The sequence below is a fragment of the Podarcis pityusensis genome, assembly GCF_964106645.2.
Source record: "Podarcis pityusensis genome assembly, chromosome: 3".
NCBI lineage: Eukaryota > Metazoa > Chordata > Lepidosauria > Squamata > Lacertidae > Podarcis > Podarcis pityusensis.
Genome location: NC_138026.1, coordinates 5,601,584 through 5,617,647, shown reverse-complemented (window position 1 = coordinate 5,617,647; position 16,064 = coordinate 5,601,584). Strand labels below are relative to the sequence as shown.

At 42.6% G+C, this 16,064-nt stretch overlaps 1 protein-coding gene across 3 annotated transcripts in view; it reads left to right on the top strand.

Moving 5' to 3' along the window:
- SPRED2 (sprouty related EVH1 domain containing 2) overlaps positions 1–16,064 on the top strand; it is an 81,808-nt gene that overhangs the window by 41,990 nt on the left and 23,754 nt on the right. For 2 of the 3 annotated variants that reach the window (XM_080999244.1, XM_080999245.1), the window contains exon 2: positions 15,833–16,010. In XM_080999244.1, the coding sequence (XP_080855370.1) occupies positions 15,833–16,010 (178 nt within the window). Of the gene's footprint in view, positions 1–2,148; positions 2,307–15,832; positions 16,011–16,064 lie in introns of all 3 variants that reach the window. The other variant, XM_080999246.1, reaches the window with a different exon arrangement.

Sequence of the window (16,064 nt, the reverse complement as noted above, 5' to 3'; positions counted from 1 at the left end):
TCATCTGTATGTCTTTTTTTCTTTTTTTATTAAGTAACAAATAATTCTCTGAGGACCGTTTTCAGCCGTGGATGCAATTGTAGAAGAATTATCAATTCATTAAAATTCCCACTTCTGTGTGTTCACTCTCTCAATATGACACCTAGTTATTTTATTAAAAGCAATTGTACCCCACACTCTGCGCATCTTACAGTATTTGAAATCTACAATTATCTAAAGGAAACAGGAGCCATCACTTAAAAACAAACACTTGCTGCATGAAGCAAAAGTCTGCTGGAATAAAACAAAGCGTTCACCAATTGGCAAAGAAGAAGAAGAGGAAAGGCAAGAGAGGATATGTGTATATGTCTGTATTTTCACAGTTTATTACATGCTCATTCTCTGGACATCAGGGAAGGAAACTTGTGAGTGAGTGGTTCCTGGATCTTGGAAGACAGAAAGTTGCCTGCCCTGCGTAACCTCCCAGATGGATTACTATGTGGGTCTATCCTTGGAGTCAGTCTGGGGGCTGCCACTTGTGTACTTGTGGGATAACAAAAGGCGAGGTGAATGAAATATCCTGAGTTGGATTATATTGTTTTCAGTGTTGCTTTCAATCTTTCTTGTCCCCACTCACCTCCATCCTGCGTTCATTTTATTTTATTTTGAAGAACAGAGTTTATGACTCATAGGACAGAAAGTTGGGCAGGGGGAGGAACAAAGGAGGCAAAGAGAAGAGAAATAAATGTTTGATGTAAATCAGAAAATGTAGCTCATTCCCAAATGCCTTTTGTTGGAATGTTAAATAATGTGATGTTTCGCTCGAAAACTTGGATCCAGATATTTACCTTTTCACCTATGGAATTCATGTCACTTTTCAGCCTGCAATTCTCTTGTGATTTTCAATACTGTGATCAGTAATCATTAAGTTCTCCCTTCCCCACCCATGGTCTCAAGCTGTCAGGATCAGACCAGCATGCACAGATCTAATCCAAAGAATCTAGCCAAAGTATCACAATAGTCTGCCCCCGATCAAATAGTGAACCCCAAAGAAACACACTTTCAAAGAGAATGTGAAATATGAATAGTAAACAAGGCAAATCGACAAGGATGTGAAGAAAGCATGACAGGTTGCACACTGCCTTTTTTCTTGCTGTCAAGAATCTCCATCACATAAACACAGTGACCTTGGACTTTCCCATCCAGTTGTGTGAGGCTTCTCCACATTTTGAGTGTTCTGCTAATCTTGCTTTTTGTTTGTAGCTTGTCTCACTCACCAGCTGATTATAACCTGGGATCTAAAAACAGATCTTCATAAGGCTGAAACATCAACCATCACCAACAAAAGCCACCCCAAAAAAGGTATCTTGCTTTGGCAACTCTGCAGGGGGCATAGGCTTTTTGCTGAGCCCACTCTATTCTACACTTCTGGCCATTTGCAGCCTAAACTTTTGCAGAAAAAATATCCTAGAAGAATGCTGTGGCAATTTCAACCAGATGTAAGGGAAAATATGACCTTGAATGTCTTTGGGGGTCCAGGCTTTTTAAGGGCTTGTTGAGATAGTATCTCCTTGAGTTATGTCTGGAAAACAAGACTCCTGCATCTTCCCGATGGCTGAAAATGAAGCTGTGAAATGGGACCCAGAAGGACATCACAAGAAGGTTTCATTGCGCTGAGCAGCAATTACCTTTTGTGTCTTTTCTGCCAGGAATGCACAGAAGCACTCCAGTAGCTCCACATCTAAAAGAACAGGACACCATGTCCCCTGATAACTCTTGCCCAAGATCAACCGATAGGGCAGCAGAATGCAATCAAAGTGATAGCATCTCCCAATGATTCCTGGATATATGCTTTCTCCTGGGATAGAAATCCTTTTGCCTATCCCAAGCAAAAAACCTAATTGGCATCCCATTTTCCACTGTTTCATGCAAGGAAAAGCACGGCAGATTGCACAGTACTTTTTTTCTGGGAGGAAAACGGCCTCATCCTAACAACAAGGGAACTCCTCCCATTCACTGGTCTACATGTCAACAATTTCATGCTTCTATTAATAGGTTTGTTTTATCCCATGGGTGGTATCCTAGAAAGGAACTCCCTACCATTGGCCCATCTGGGATAAAATAAATTTCATTGGTTAACTTCAAAAGCTATGATGTCATTGATTCCAGATCTCAGACCAACCCTCCAATAAATAGAGAGAAGAGTTTTTGCTGGTCCACATCTTCCGCTTCCACTTCCAGAAACATGTCTAAGGCAATACCAGAGGTGTGTCTATTAGAGGACCTGTCTTTCTCCAGGCATCTAAGCTTTATCTATTCTAGAAGAGGTAAACCTTTGAACGAAAAGCATTTTAGTTTATAAAAAAAAACCTAGGAATGTGATCTTTTGATACTTGTCTTTTGAGCCAGCGTTCTTGTCCTTTGTTGATATTGTAACAAAATGCTTTAGCCTAGGAATTCTGCTTATGTGATTCTGGTAAAAGTGATGCATTGATTTCTCTGTGTGCAAGCAATGCAGACTAATGTATACTTTCCAAAAGGATTTATTGCTATTTATCATACAAGGACCTGCAGCCCTTATAGCCTGCTGTAAGTAGGAGCAGATATTCTTGTTATGGTGTTAGGAGACTTACCCACAGTGTTTAAAAGTAAACCATTTCAATTTCCCAATGTTGGCTTGTGTTTACAGAGTCTCAAATGTAGGCTGTATTCATCACCAAGAGTAGACCACTTGGATAGCAGCTGAGTAGGTAGCATCTTGCTAGCCACCAGAATAGTTTGGTTTTGAGTTTGGGGGTTTCTTGGCGGGGGGGGGGTGTTGCTGCTAGTGATTTAGTTTCCATGCAAATTTAAGTGGGTATTAAAATTTACTGGTCACCACTAAAACTTGTACTGTGCTAAACTTGCAGCCATTCTACACATCACACAGAATGTGATGATAGCCTAGGATTGCATATGCATTCGCTTGCCACAAAGAAAGCTGCACTAAACCTTTTTTCCCCTCTGGTTTCCTAGTTATGCAGGGAATTCTGTCTGTGCAGAAGCACGCTCAGATCTGACAGATATGTCATACCCGCCACCAGAAGTAGCACGATTCAGGAACTTGCTGCTTTAATCTGCATAATGTATTGATAGGTTCTTGATCTGCAAAGAAAAGAACTTTGTGTAATCACCTGCGTTAGAAAAGCTGTGATTCCCGTGAGTGTTTTGAAGAAGAGTTTCAGGCAGAGACTCAGCAAATAGATCCAGAGAGAGCAGGGCCAGCTTAACTTCAAACTGTGGTGACACGCATGGCCATCTGAAGGGCGTTTGTTGAAAGTTAAGAACATTGCTGCTAGCAATATATATTACAGCTTCTATAGCCTACGTATAGTAGGGGTGTTTAAAATGAGAGTCGCCATAGCGACCCGTAGTTAAAAGTAGAAGTCGGCAAATGCGTCCTCTTTTTCCCCTCTTCAAAATATGGCAGCCCTAGGTAAAAGATCTGAGGAACTGCTGTAGTTAAATGATTCCTCCAGTAGATTTGAGATTAGAGTTCAATTCTGTTTTTAGAGAATGCTAGCCTTCAAATAAAGCTCTGTTTTTCCCGAAAACAAAAAACACCTACCAGGCAGCCAATGAAATTTGCTCTTTCCAAGTAATTGGATCAATCTGGTTTATTCCTTTTTACCATGACCTCATGTGAATGCGAATGCAGAATGTGAAGCTGAATGGAGTTAGTGCAGATTCTGAATGGTGTTTCAGCCATTAATTTGCCTCTTTATTGGATTCCGCCCTTTCCTTTTGTCTGTTCCCATTTAACAACCTCCACCTTTGACCTCTGACACTATAATGTTCTTTTGCTGAATGGACGCTTTAGAGCCAGATGATTATTCCATTGTAAATTGTGGAGTCATTAGGAGCGCTCTATTCTTAAAGCTTTTTGCTGTGCCAAATGGTTTGTTCTATACTTGAAGATTCTGGAGAGAAATAAGGGAGTTTGTGCTCCACAGAACTCAGTTTGGTCATAGCGCAAAGTGTAAGAATATGAGGGTTACATGCATCCTTGGTTCTGTTTTTGCAGCCACATCAGTGCAAAGTAATTTAATGCATGTCTAATTATAGAATTATTGAAGAATTATAAGTCAAATGCTTGGGAAAAGTTTGCTCATTTTAATTCCCCCCTTGCTTGTAAAAATAAACAGGTTCTGAAATCATTTCAAATTACAACTTGTTTATGGTGAGAGGGGTAATTGTTCGTTTTTATGCAGTTTGTCTCTGTTTTGCCAGTGAATTCAAAGTTGCTTTGCTTATTTCTTTAGTGCATTTGTCTCTTTTGAGTGGTGAGGGGGATGGGAAGTGTTAACTACGAAATGAAATCCATCTAAGAGAGAAGCAATTTAGGTTTTTCCAAGTTATTTCTTGTATTGGCCAACACTTTAAATTAAAAGTGTAAAGAAGAATTAGTAAAGTTTGGAAGAGTTTCAGCTCCCCAGCTTGGTCTGTTGAAGGCCAGAGACTTGCTTCTGACTTCATAGCAAAAATCCCCTTTCCATCACACCCAAACGCTTTAATAATTTGCAGTTTGGGGATCCATGGCCCCTTCTGATGGTTACAGGATGGAATTATGCTTTTAACTATAGTGATTTCTTGCTATTCCCAATCTGAGAAATCTGCAAGCAGATCAGCCTACCACATAATCTTAGCTGAACAGAGCAGAATGCTATCTACTGGTGCCATCATCAAAGGATCTGAGAGAAGGGCTGTCCCCCAGCCTCCCGTATGACGCTTGGTTTCTAACACACCCATCCCCGTTCAGAACTCAAGTGAAATCAAAAGTGTTCGCTCCCACTACAAAATTCAAGTATTTTCTATTACTGCTGTTGCAAAAAGTTGCTGTTGCAAAAAGTCACTGTGGTCATTCTGTATAGAACTGAACTTTGCATAGAATAGTCATTGGATTTTAATGGTCTTTTGGCTCAACTGTTTATAATTGTTGGAAAGTATGACCTCCTCTCTCTCAGCTTTCTAGTGAAAAGTAAAGACAGCTTTATTTGAGGCTGACTGAGCTGCTGCAAGGGTTGCACACACACACACACACACACACACACACACACTGCTGTTCTTGTTTACTTTGATTTCCTTTTCCTTCTTAAATACTCTTTCAGCGATATTAAGGTACTTTGGCATGAGATGGGGAGTGCATTTACATACCGTATTTTTTGCTCTATAAGACTCACTTTTTCACTCCTCAAAAGTAAGGGGAATTGTGTGTGCGTCTTATGGAGCGAATGCAGGCTGCGCAGCTATCCCAGAAGCCAGATCAGCAAGAAGGATTGCTGCTTTCACTGCGCAGTGAACCCTCTTGCTGTTCTGGCTTCTGAGATTCAGAATATTTTTTGTCTTGTTTTCCTCCTCCAAAAACTAGGTGCATCTTGTGGTCTGGTGCGTCTTATAGAGTGAAAAATACGGTATGTTTTCTCTACACCTGGTTGTTTACCTGCCTACTACTTCCATGCATATGATGAGGTGGGCTCTCTCCTCCTTGGACGTTTATGCCACAGTAGGTCTGTTTCAAGTGTTACATCTGTTGTGGTGCTACAATTCTTCTGTTTTAAAGCGTTAAGGCTAATGGGAGGAGGTGGCACTCAAAATGTTTTCACACTGTGCCTAATGCAAGTTAGCACAGCTACTGCTTTTCCTGTATCAGTTTAGCCGTTCCTTTAAACTTTAGGCAGGGAGCAGATGATTTAACAGGTTGGGACTTCCCTTTCCCCTTTTACCATAATTTTAATCAAGGTAATACAACACTAAGAATGAAAAAGTTCACATTGATTACTTAAAAAGAGCCCATTGATGAATTGTTGGAGCTTGGGATGATGGCTGCAGCTTGGGAGCAAATTGAATTAATTTTGGTTATTCTCTTGCACACAAACTAGAATGTTGAATCCATGTTTAAGGTTGGCATACTGATCCTGGCTTGTTTGGAAACCATGAACCATAATTCCCAGCTTGCGGAGAACGGGAGGCTATGGTTAAACTGGGTGTCCTTGGTTTGTTTGTCCTCTTCCCCACTTGCATCAAGGGACGTGAGAAGCCAGGATTAAAAGTTTGCATACAGATGGATGAAGTTATTGTGTATCTTGGTGCATTGATTACACAAAGATGCACACTCTCTCAGCCTGGCATGGGGATAACAATTCCAACCTAACTAAAACATTGTTGTAAGGCAGGGGTAGGCAACCTAAGGCCCATGGGCCACAAGCAGCCCACGGGAATCGTTAACCAATATACCTGAAGGAGCGTCTCCACCCCCATCATTCAGCCCGGACACTGAGGTCCAGCGCCGAGGGCCTTCTGGTGGTTCCCTCGCTGCAAGAAGCCAAGTTACAGGGAACCAGGCAAAGGGCCTTCTCGGTAGTGGCACCTGCCCTGTGGAACGCCCTCCCACAAGATGTCAAAGAGAAAAATAACTACCAAACTTTTAGAAGACATCTGAAGGCAGCCCTGTTCAGGGAAGCTTTTAATGTTTAATAGATTACTGTATTTTAATATTCTGTTGGAAGCTGCCCAGAGTGGCTGGGGAAACCCAGCCAGGTGGCTGTGGTATAAATAATAAATTATTATTATTATTATTATTATTATTATTATTATTAACTGGCCCACAAGCCAACCCCAAACCGAGCTGCCCACTTAGCGAGTCCCTGCGTGCTGCGCTAAACCAGCATGGCGTGGGGACTTGCTTCTGCGGCGCTGCAAAATGCGTCTGTGCAGACACAGACACCGGAAATCGTGGGCGCGCACTTACACGCCCGCGCGATCTGGCTAACGGGGAGACCTCCGCTGGAGTGAACCGGCCCAGGCGAGGTAAACCTTGCTGACCCCCGTTGTAAGGATTCTTGCGTAAGTATTTTGAACTACTTAAAAGCACTACATAAATAGTAAATATTAATAATAAGTATAATTATTGTACAAAACGCATTTTGGAAGGAAATTAGTTGTTTATGTTATAGCAAGAAAGCTGACAGTGTGTTTTGAGCTATATTTGAGTAACCAAATTTGTGCCTCTTGTTCTTGCTGCTTTCTAAATGAAATAGAAAGAGAATTGGGGGGGGGGGGAGTGTTGGAGCGCTGTTAGTGCTACACATTTAGAGACAGCAGATAATTAAACGCATATGTTCTGCTTCTTGACCCAAGTCCTATGTTTGCCAAGGAACACTTAAAGAATACACTCCAGAAAGTATTTTTAGATTTTAAACACCCCTGGAGATAAACTGCAAGTTCTATAGTTGTATTTTAAGTCAAAGCAAGATGATTCTGCAATGCAGACTTAAAAATAAATAAATTGAAAGGATACTGCTGTTACACTGAATCTGTTTCGGTGAATAGCAAACGAAATATAAAAAGGTAAAGGACCCCTGACAGTTAAGTCCAGTCGCAGACGACTCTGGGGTTGAGGCGCTCATCTCGCTTTATTGGCCGAGGGAGCCAGCGTTTGTCCGCAGATAGTTTGTCCGGATCATGTGGCCAGCATGACTAAGCCGCTTCTGGCAAAACCAAAGCAGCACATGGAAACAGCGCAAGGGAATGCGCTTGGTGGATGCTGGCGTGTAGGGCATATGATAGGCATCTCACCCCCTCAGCCTCCAATATATTTCGCTTCGGTATGGTATACTGCCCAGCTATGCTGAAGAAAACCTTGTAAGTGGGAGTCTCCATTTTGCTTTTCCTGCTAATTGGCTACCCACCTCAGTATTGGATGAATTTATGAGTCTTGTTTTGGGTGGGATGAATGCAAACCTTGGGACACTGCGATGGAAGGAAAGGGCTGGCAGGTTTCCACGTAGCTCAGGAGTCCAGAGACCTGCATTTTCCCTAAGCTTCCACCACCATAGATATCAGTTGAGCTAAAGTAGCTAAATCAGCCAATTAACACAAGTAAGAGCAGACTGCACAGATGAAACTCTGCTGCAAGAATGGACTTGAGTTGTTGGGCTTACAGGTTACACATTACAAGGGACACATTCAAGGGCGTCTGTGACCTTGGTGGTTCTGCTATGAAAAGTGGATACAGGAAAGGATCTGTGGAGCTATTGCTGGGCAGGGGCGCTTTCACTTCAGTATAGCACCAGGGCTGAATCCTGCCATGGTGCAGCCGTCATGTCCTGCATCTTACGGAATGACATATTACTGCATATGGCAATCTCTTGTTTCCACCAGATCGTTCTGTTGGCTGTCTGGGGAGATGGTGGTACATTTATTGTGTGAGTTTTGTCTTGAAGAGTTCAAAATATGCTGTTTCTTCTTGTGTTCATTCTGAGAGAGAAGGTACAGTGGCCATACAATAGAGTACAGTCATACCTCGAGTTGAAGTAGCTTCAGGATAAATACCGTATTTTTCGCTCTATAAGACACACTTTTCCCCTCTTAAAAAATAAGGGGAAATGTGTGTGCGTCTTATGGAGCGAATGCAGGCTCCATGGCTTCAGCGAAAGCAACGCGAAGCCTTCGATGAAATGGAAATGAAAAGGAGAAATGGAAGGGGTTCCGCTTCTCCTGCCACTTCGCTGAAGGTGCGCTGCGCAGAGAGGGAGAGAATTTTATTTCTTGTTCTCCTCTAAAACTAGGTGCGTCTTATAGAGCGAAAAATACGGTATTTTCGGATTGCGCACTGCGGCGGCCCAGAATTAACGGAGCGCGTTACTTCCGGGTTTCGCCACATGCGCAGACGGGCAAAATGACATCATGCGCAGAAGTGGTGAATTGCAGCACGCGCAAACGCGGGTTGCATTCGCTTCTGGATGCAAACGGGGCTCCGGAACGGATCCCATTCACATCCAGAGGTACCACTGTATACATTTTAACTGGTGTCGAAAATAGTTTCATGAGTGGTTTACCGTCTCTTTCTGGTGTGTTTGATACCATGAAGCAGCAACTACATTTTTCTGCCCTGAGGGAATGTTAGAAAAGTATCCTCAAAAGGGCAGGGTAGCAAATGATTATGTGTCCTGGCGCACCTTTGTGGCCTGGCTATCTGTTGTTGGCACAGATCTGTCTCAAGACAATGGAGTGCATCTCCAGGGGTGAGAATAACACTGACTGCTGCGGCTGCAGAGACCAGGAATGCGTAACTATTGCCTACAGTGTGGTGTAGTGGTTAAGAGCGGTAGACTCGTAATCTGGTGAACCGGGTTCGATTCCCCGCTCCTCCACATGCAGCTGCTGGGTGACCTTGGGCCAGTCACACTTCTTTGAAGTCTCTCAGCCCCACTCACCTCACAGAGTGTTTGTTGTGGGGGAGAAAGGCAAAGGAGAATGTTAGCCTCTTTGAGACTCCCTAGGGTAGTGATAAAGCGGAATATCAAATCCAAACTCTTCTTCTAACTATTGTCTCCTGCGTTGTTTCTGCTGCGTTAGCAGCAACAAAGTGACCTCTCTGGTGCGCAGACCTGGGCAGTGTGTATGGAGGTCCTGCGGTGCCCAAATGAAAGCAGAGTAATACATTTGGCACCAGCTTGGCTGCAGGAGTTGCTGGAAGGAGGTGTACAAGGAGCCATCCAACCATCTTAGGGACGCCACTGTGGATTTCTGTACGGTTCACTCCTTGGTTTTTTCTTCTCCCAAAGATGTCCCGCAAGGCAGCAAAGGTTTAGGATCAGAGTTTTCCTTCTTCTAGATAGGCTACCTTCTCAGGTTGACGAGCCCCATCGGCTCCTCACTTCCCTCTGCAGCACGTGCAGGAGCCAACCACCTTCTTGAACATTGGAGCCACTCTTGGTCTCATCATCTCAGTCTGTCAGAGGGCTTGTTCCTTTGACTTTTCTTCTCCCAGAGATGTCCCACAACACTGTCTAACCAGGAAATGTTGTTGTGTCAGTGTTGCGTGAAGTAGCTCGGTATCAAATTTAGTTTTCAGTATATTTTGTATTTTGGGGGTGGGATGGGAGCTTCAGTCTTGTACACAGTTAGAAAAGGGTTCACAGGCAAGCTTTGAGTGTTCAGGCTTAGTATGGTTGTCTACTATATATTTTGGAAACAATTTGGATGTTGGGAAAGGGGTCATTAATTCAGGACATGACAGATTTGGGTTCCCTTCTTGAATCCGTTTATTCTTGAATATATAAAGGAAACAGTAAGTGAACAGGATCAAAGCTAATGACTAATTTGTTTAGTGCTGTTGAGGCAGAATTGTCCTCAAAGTGGCAATCAATGTGATATTTAAGTTGAAATCCATCTTTTTAAAGAATGTGGAAAATAGTGTTTTTGGTAAAATTGATGTTTGAATTAAGGGAAGAGAAGCAGAGAGAGAGAACCAATAAAAGAAAGAAAACTACTGCATTTGAACGTTTGGAATACAGGATATGTTCAAGTTTTAATTTTTAATTTACTTATTACAGTAATTTACACCACAGCTTTCCAGATACAAATCCTTCCAAGGCAGCTTATATTATCTTTTTTTTAAAAAAGAAGTAGTAGTACAGTATTTTAAACAATGGCAGCAGTATCTGAAAGACCATATTCCCTCATACAAACCTGCCTCGGTTTTGAGATCTTTGACGGAGGCCCTTCTCTCAGACCCGCCAGCCTCACGGGCAAGTTTAGTTTGAATGTGGGAAAGGGCCTTCTTGGTGGCTGCTCCCTCCCTGGAGAAGCTAGACTGGCTCCCTTATTGTTTTCCTTTCGCCAGCAGATGAAGACCTTGTTCCAGTAGGCTTTGTGGAACTGACTGCATTTAATGAAAGGGTTGGTTCCATGCTGTTTTTGTTGTGATTATATGGTTTTAATTGATGAGCTGTATAACTGTCTTTCTATCTATCTATCTATTCTATCTATCTATCTATTTATCAGCGACTTGGATGATGGACTCAAGGGCATCCTGATCAAATTTGCAGATGACACCAAATTGGGAGGGGTGGCTAACACCCCAGAGGACAGGATCACACTTCAAAACGACCTCGACAGATTAGAGAACTGGGCCAAAACAAACAAGATGAATTTTAACAGGGAGAAATGTAAAGTATTGCACTTGGGCAAAAAAAATGAGAGGCACAAATACAAGATGGGGGACACCTGGCTTGAGAGCAGTACATGTGAAAAGGATCTAGGAGTCTTGGTTGACCACAAACTTGACATGAGCCAACAGTGTGACGCGGCAGCTAAAAAAGCCAATGCAATTCTGGGCTGCATCAATAGGAGTATAGCATCTAGATCAAGGGAAGTAATAGTGCCACTGTATTCTGCTCTGGTCAGACCTCACCTGGAGTACTGTGTCCAGTTCTGGGCACCACAGTTCAAGAAGGACACTGACAAACTGGAACGTGTCCAGAGGAGGGCAACCAAAATGGTCAAAGGTCTGGAAACGATGCCTTATGAGGAACGGCTAAGAGAGCTGGGCATGTTTAGCCTGGAGAAGAGGAGGTTAAGGGGTGATATGATAGCCATGTTCCAATATATAAAAGGATGTCACATAGAGGAGGGAGAAAGGTTGTTTTCTGCTGCTCCAGAGAAGCGGACACGGAGCAATGGATCCAAACTACAAGAAAGAAGATTCCACCTAAACATTAGGAAGAACTTCCTGACAGTAAGAGCTGTTTGACAGTGGAATTTGCTGCCAAGGAGTGTGGTGGAGTCTCCTTCTTTGGAGGTCTTTAAGCAGAGGCTTGACAACCATATGTCAGGAGTGCTCTGATGGTGTTTCCTGCTTGGCAGGGGGTTGGACTTGATGGCCCTTGTTGTCTCTTCCAACTCTATGATTCTATCTATCTATCTATCTATCTATCTATCTATCTATCTTCTATCTATCTATCATCTATCTATCTATCATCTATCTATAATTTCAACCAATGTTTAATTGTTTTTAATGGTTATTTTCCTATGTTTTTAGCTGTTCTTATCTTTACCTGTAAGCTGGATTGAGTCCCAGTCAGGGAAAAAGGCATGGCAGTAGTAATAATAATAATAATAATAATAATAATAATAATACGTCATCAGGCTCCTTCCAGCAGGGGAGTTGATGGTAGAGCAACCCTGGGGTGGGTTCTGAGGTGGTCTTGCCTGCATCTGCTCTTCTTCTGGCCTCCTTTTGGGTAACTGATAACCAAATAGCTTGCGATGAGAGGGGAAATCCAGCTGGAGCTGGTTCTGAGCTGGTCTTCACCTACCTACCTACCATTTTCTTCTCACCTCATGAATTAAGGAATTACCATTACTATTCATGTCCGTATTCTTTTCTTACACACACAAGTAGGGGACAGGATGGATATTTATCTAAGCAAGGCTGTGCTTGATGATTAGCCAGACACAGTTGCAACTGTATTTGAAGAATACATTTTTTTAGATTTGCCTTGAGAGAGTCTTTAAACCTCTTTTGTTGACCACCAGCATTACGCTTTCCAGTTTTAAGTTCGGAATAGGGTAGTTGCTTTGGAAGACGTTAATCAGGCATCTGAACAACATGACCAGTCCAACGAAGTTGATGTTGAAGAATTATGGCTTCGACACAGGTGATCTTTGCTTCTTCCAGTACAATGGTATTAGTTTGCCTGTCTTCCCAAGTGATGTGCAAAAATTTTCAGTCACCGTTGATGGAATCTTTCAAGGAGTTGGAGATGGCATTTATAAGTGGTCCGTGTTTCACAAGCATACAGTAAGGTTGGTAGTACAATAGCTTTGTAAACAAGCATTTCGGTTTCTCTGCAAATGTCCCAGTCCTCAAACACACTGCAGTTCAACTGGGAGAAAGCTGCACTCGCAGAGCTCAGACGTTGCTGGATTTCGGCATCAATGCCATCCCTTGTGGAGAGATAACTCTCCAGGTAGGAGAAGTGACCGACATTTCCCAACATTACACCATTGAGTTGGATTTGTGGCACTGCAGAGGGGTTGTTTTGTGCTTGTTGGTGCAGCACTTTCGTTTTTTGGATATTGAGCAATAGGCCAAGCTTTTCTTAAGCTTCTGCAAAAATATTTAGGATGGTTTGGAGGTCAACCTGAGTGAGCACACACTACATTGTCATCAGTATACTGAAGCTCTATGACAGAAATTATGGTAGCCATACTCTTTACTTTCAGCCTACTCAGATTCCATCTGTTCAATATATGATTTCTACTCCAGTGGAGATTTTCCCTTCGACAAAGTGTAGGATCATGGCAATGAAAATAATAGAGCTGGGGCAATAACACAACCCTGTTTAACACCTGAACCCATTGTGAATGGTTACTGTTATATTGTCATGGAGGAGTCAAAGGATGTTCACAGCCAATCTGGGCAGCCAATTTTCAGAAGGATGGTCTACAGGACACTACAATTTACAGTGTTGAAGAAACTTAGTCAGGTCAATAAATGCCATATACAGGGGTTGGTTTTGTTCTCTGCATTTTTCTTAAAGCTGGCGAGTGGTGAACATCATGTCCACTGTCCCCCTAGAAGGTCGGAAACCATTTTGGGATCCAGGAAGGGTAGTCTTGGATATTGTTAGAGGACGGTTTGCTAAGATCCTTGCAAGAGTTTTGCTGGCCACATCTAATAAAGAGATGCCTCGATAATTTCCACAATCGTTCTATCACCTTTTAAAAAAGAGATTGATAATTTTCACACCCCTAAAGTCTGCAGGAATCTCCTCTCTCTCCCAGATTTTTTCCATGAGCTTGTGAATTTGTTGTGTAAGTTCAGTTCCGTCCACTTTGAAGACTTCAGCAGGTATCCCAACAGGTCCGCTGGCTTTGTAGTTTTTCATTTGGTTAATAGCTGTACACAACTCTCCCAGATTTTGAGGTACTGCAAGCTCATCTCTAATTTGTTTTTGCGGAATTTGTGAGAGGACCTCAGCAGCTACGTGGGAGTTGCAGTTAAGGAGATGCTGGTAATGTTCTTTCCAGCGCAGTGCAATAGTTTCTTTTTCTTTTAGAAGTGTGGTACTATTGGTTGAGCATAGGGGGCATATGTCATGTTTTATTGGCCCATAGAAGGTCTTTGTGGCTTTAAAGAAACTCTGCATCACAAGTGTTTGCTAAGTGCTGGATCTCTTGAGGGGTTTTTTTAATCTACCAGGTGTTCTTTAGTTCTCTGGTTCTTCTTTGAACCTCAGCCTTAGCGTTGGCTTAGGTTTTCTTCATAGTGGTGCAGTTTCTTTCTCTTTGCCAGATCTGAAAGACCTTCCTTTTCTTGTCAATAGTGCATTCAATCTCACTGTCATTCTCATCAAACCTGTCCTGGTGTCTCTTGGTTTGGTATCCAATAGTTTGTTCACAGGTTGCAACAATGGATGTTTTTCGCTTGGTCCAGTGTTCCTCGATGTTTTCAGGGAATTCTGAAAGCAGATGGTCCTTAAGAGTCGTTTGGAAGCAGTCCCGCTTAATAGGATCTTGAAGGGATTGAGTGTTCATTTTGTGCCTTGGTTTCCTTCTGAAGCCTGCATTGAGGTATAATCTTGATAGCCATCATGGAACATCTTAATCTGTGATCTGTCCAGCAGTTGTTGGCACTTGCCATAGCTCTGGTAGGGAGCACATCACGGCGATCTTTAGCACGGACAATAACATAGTCTAAGAGGTCCCAGTGGTTCAACTGAGGATGCCTCCATGATGTTCTAAATTTATTCTTTTGTTGAAAGAGTATTTTGGCAATAACAAGGTTGTTCGCTGCACATGTAGTCAAAAGTAAGATTTTGTTCTGGTTGCTGTTGCCAATTCCTTCTTTCCTTCTTTTCGAAATCTCACCCAATTCTTGCATTAAAATCACCCAGGAGGATAATTTTATCCTCCTTTGGAATCTCTGATAGGATGGTATCCAGCTGAGAGTAAAAAAATTCTTTCATGTCTCCATTGGCATCCAATGTTGGTGCAAAAGCACTTAGAATATGGGCCTTCTGGTTTTTGGCAAGTTTTATTTGAAGGGTTGAAAGTCGCTCATTAATGCCTGTAGGGACTTCTGACAGGAGCTTCACAAGATGGTTTTTGATAGCAAAGCCTACTCCATGTATTCAACGTTCTCTTTCTAGAAGAATGTGTAGCCTCCTTTTTCTTCCTTCAGTTGTCCCTCTCCTGCTCTTCGAGTTTCTTGAAGTGCTGCAATATCAATGTTAATATGTTGCAACTCTCTTGCATTGATGGCAGTTCTGCATTCAGGATGCTCATTATCCAACAAAGTCCGTATATTCCATGTTCCAAAGTTCAGTTGTCTTTTACGACCGCTGAGTGGTGACACCACTGGGCGCAGTAATCCAGTCAGGGGGGAAAGGGAGGCAGACTAGTGGATGGATGCACTTAGAACCTATGGTAACCCTAGAACTTATGGCACTAGGCTTCTTGTTGCTCCAGCTCAGCCTCTAGTCAAATTGTTCCTTCATAATCCCCTCAGATTAATTACATATTTCCAATTGCCACCAGTTGATTCTTAACCCAAAAAGTTCACATCTGCCTAAGCTGCCACAACAAGACTGTTGAAACACAGGCATATTTTTGTGGCAAGAGCTTTTGTGGGCAATACATTATTACCTTCAAAATGTATGTGTAAGATTAAAAATAATGTTTCAGAATGAAACATGAAAATGGAACACTTTCACTGCCCACACACCAATTTCTGAAGACAAACTCTTGATTATTCAAAACCAAAATATTTGAGATTTTAGGATGCTGAGTTTCATTTCTCCTTCACAGAGTAAGAACTTCCCTTCATGTATATGAATCAACCACTTTGGCTTATTGGAGCATGAAAGGGTCCTGGTATCTCTCTATTATATCAGAGAGCACTGTTAGCGGCTTCATCTGCAGAAGCTAGCTGGTTTCACCCCCATGGATTCTGATAAGTGGATGCTAATATTTGTGAACTGCGCTGCCTGATCTAACGGTCTCTTGTTCTTGTTGTCTGTTTCAGTGACAGCTATATTGTGAGAGTCAAAGCTGTGGTTATGACCCGAGATGACTCCAGTGGAGGATGGTTGCCGCAAGAAGGAGGCGGTCTCAGTAGAGTTGGTGTCTGCAAGGTCATGTGCCCAGAGGGCAGTGGAAGAAGTGGATTTCTGATCCACGGAGAAAGGCAAAAAGACAAACTGGTAATTTAATCTAATTCAGTATTTGCTTCCCCTTCATTCCCCCGCCTCCACAGC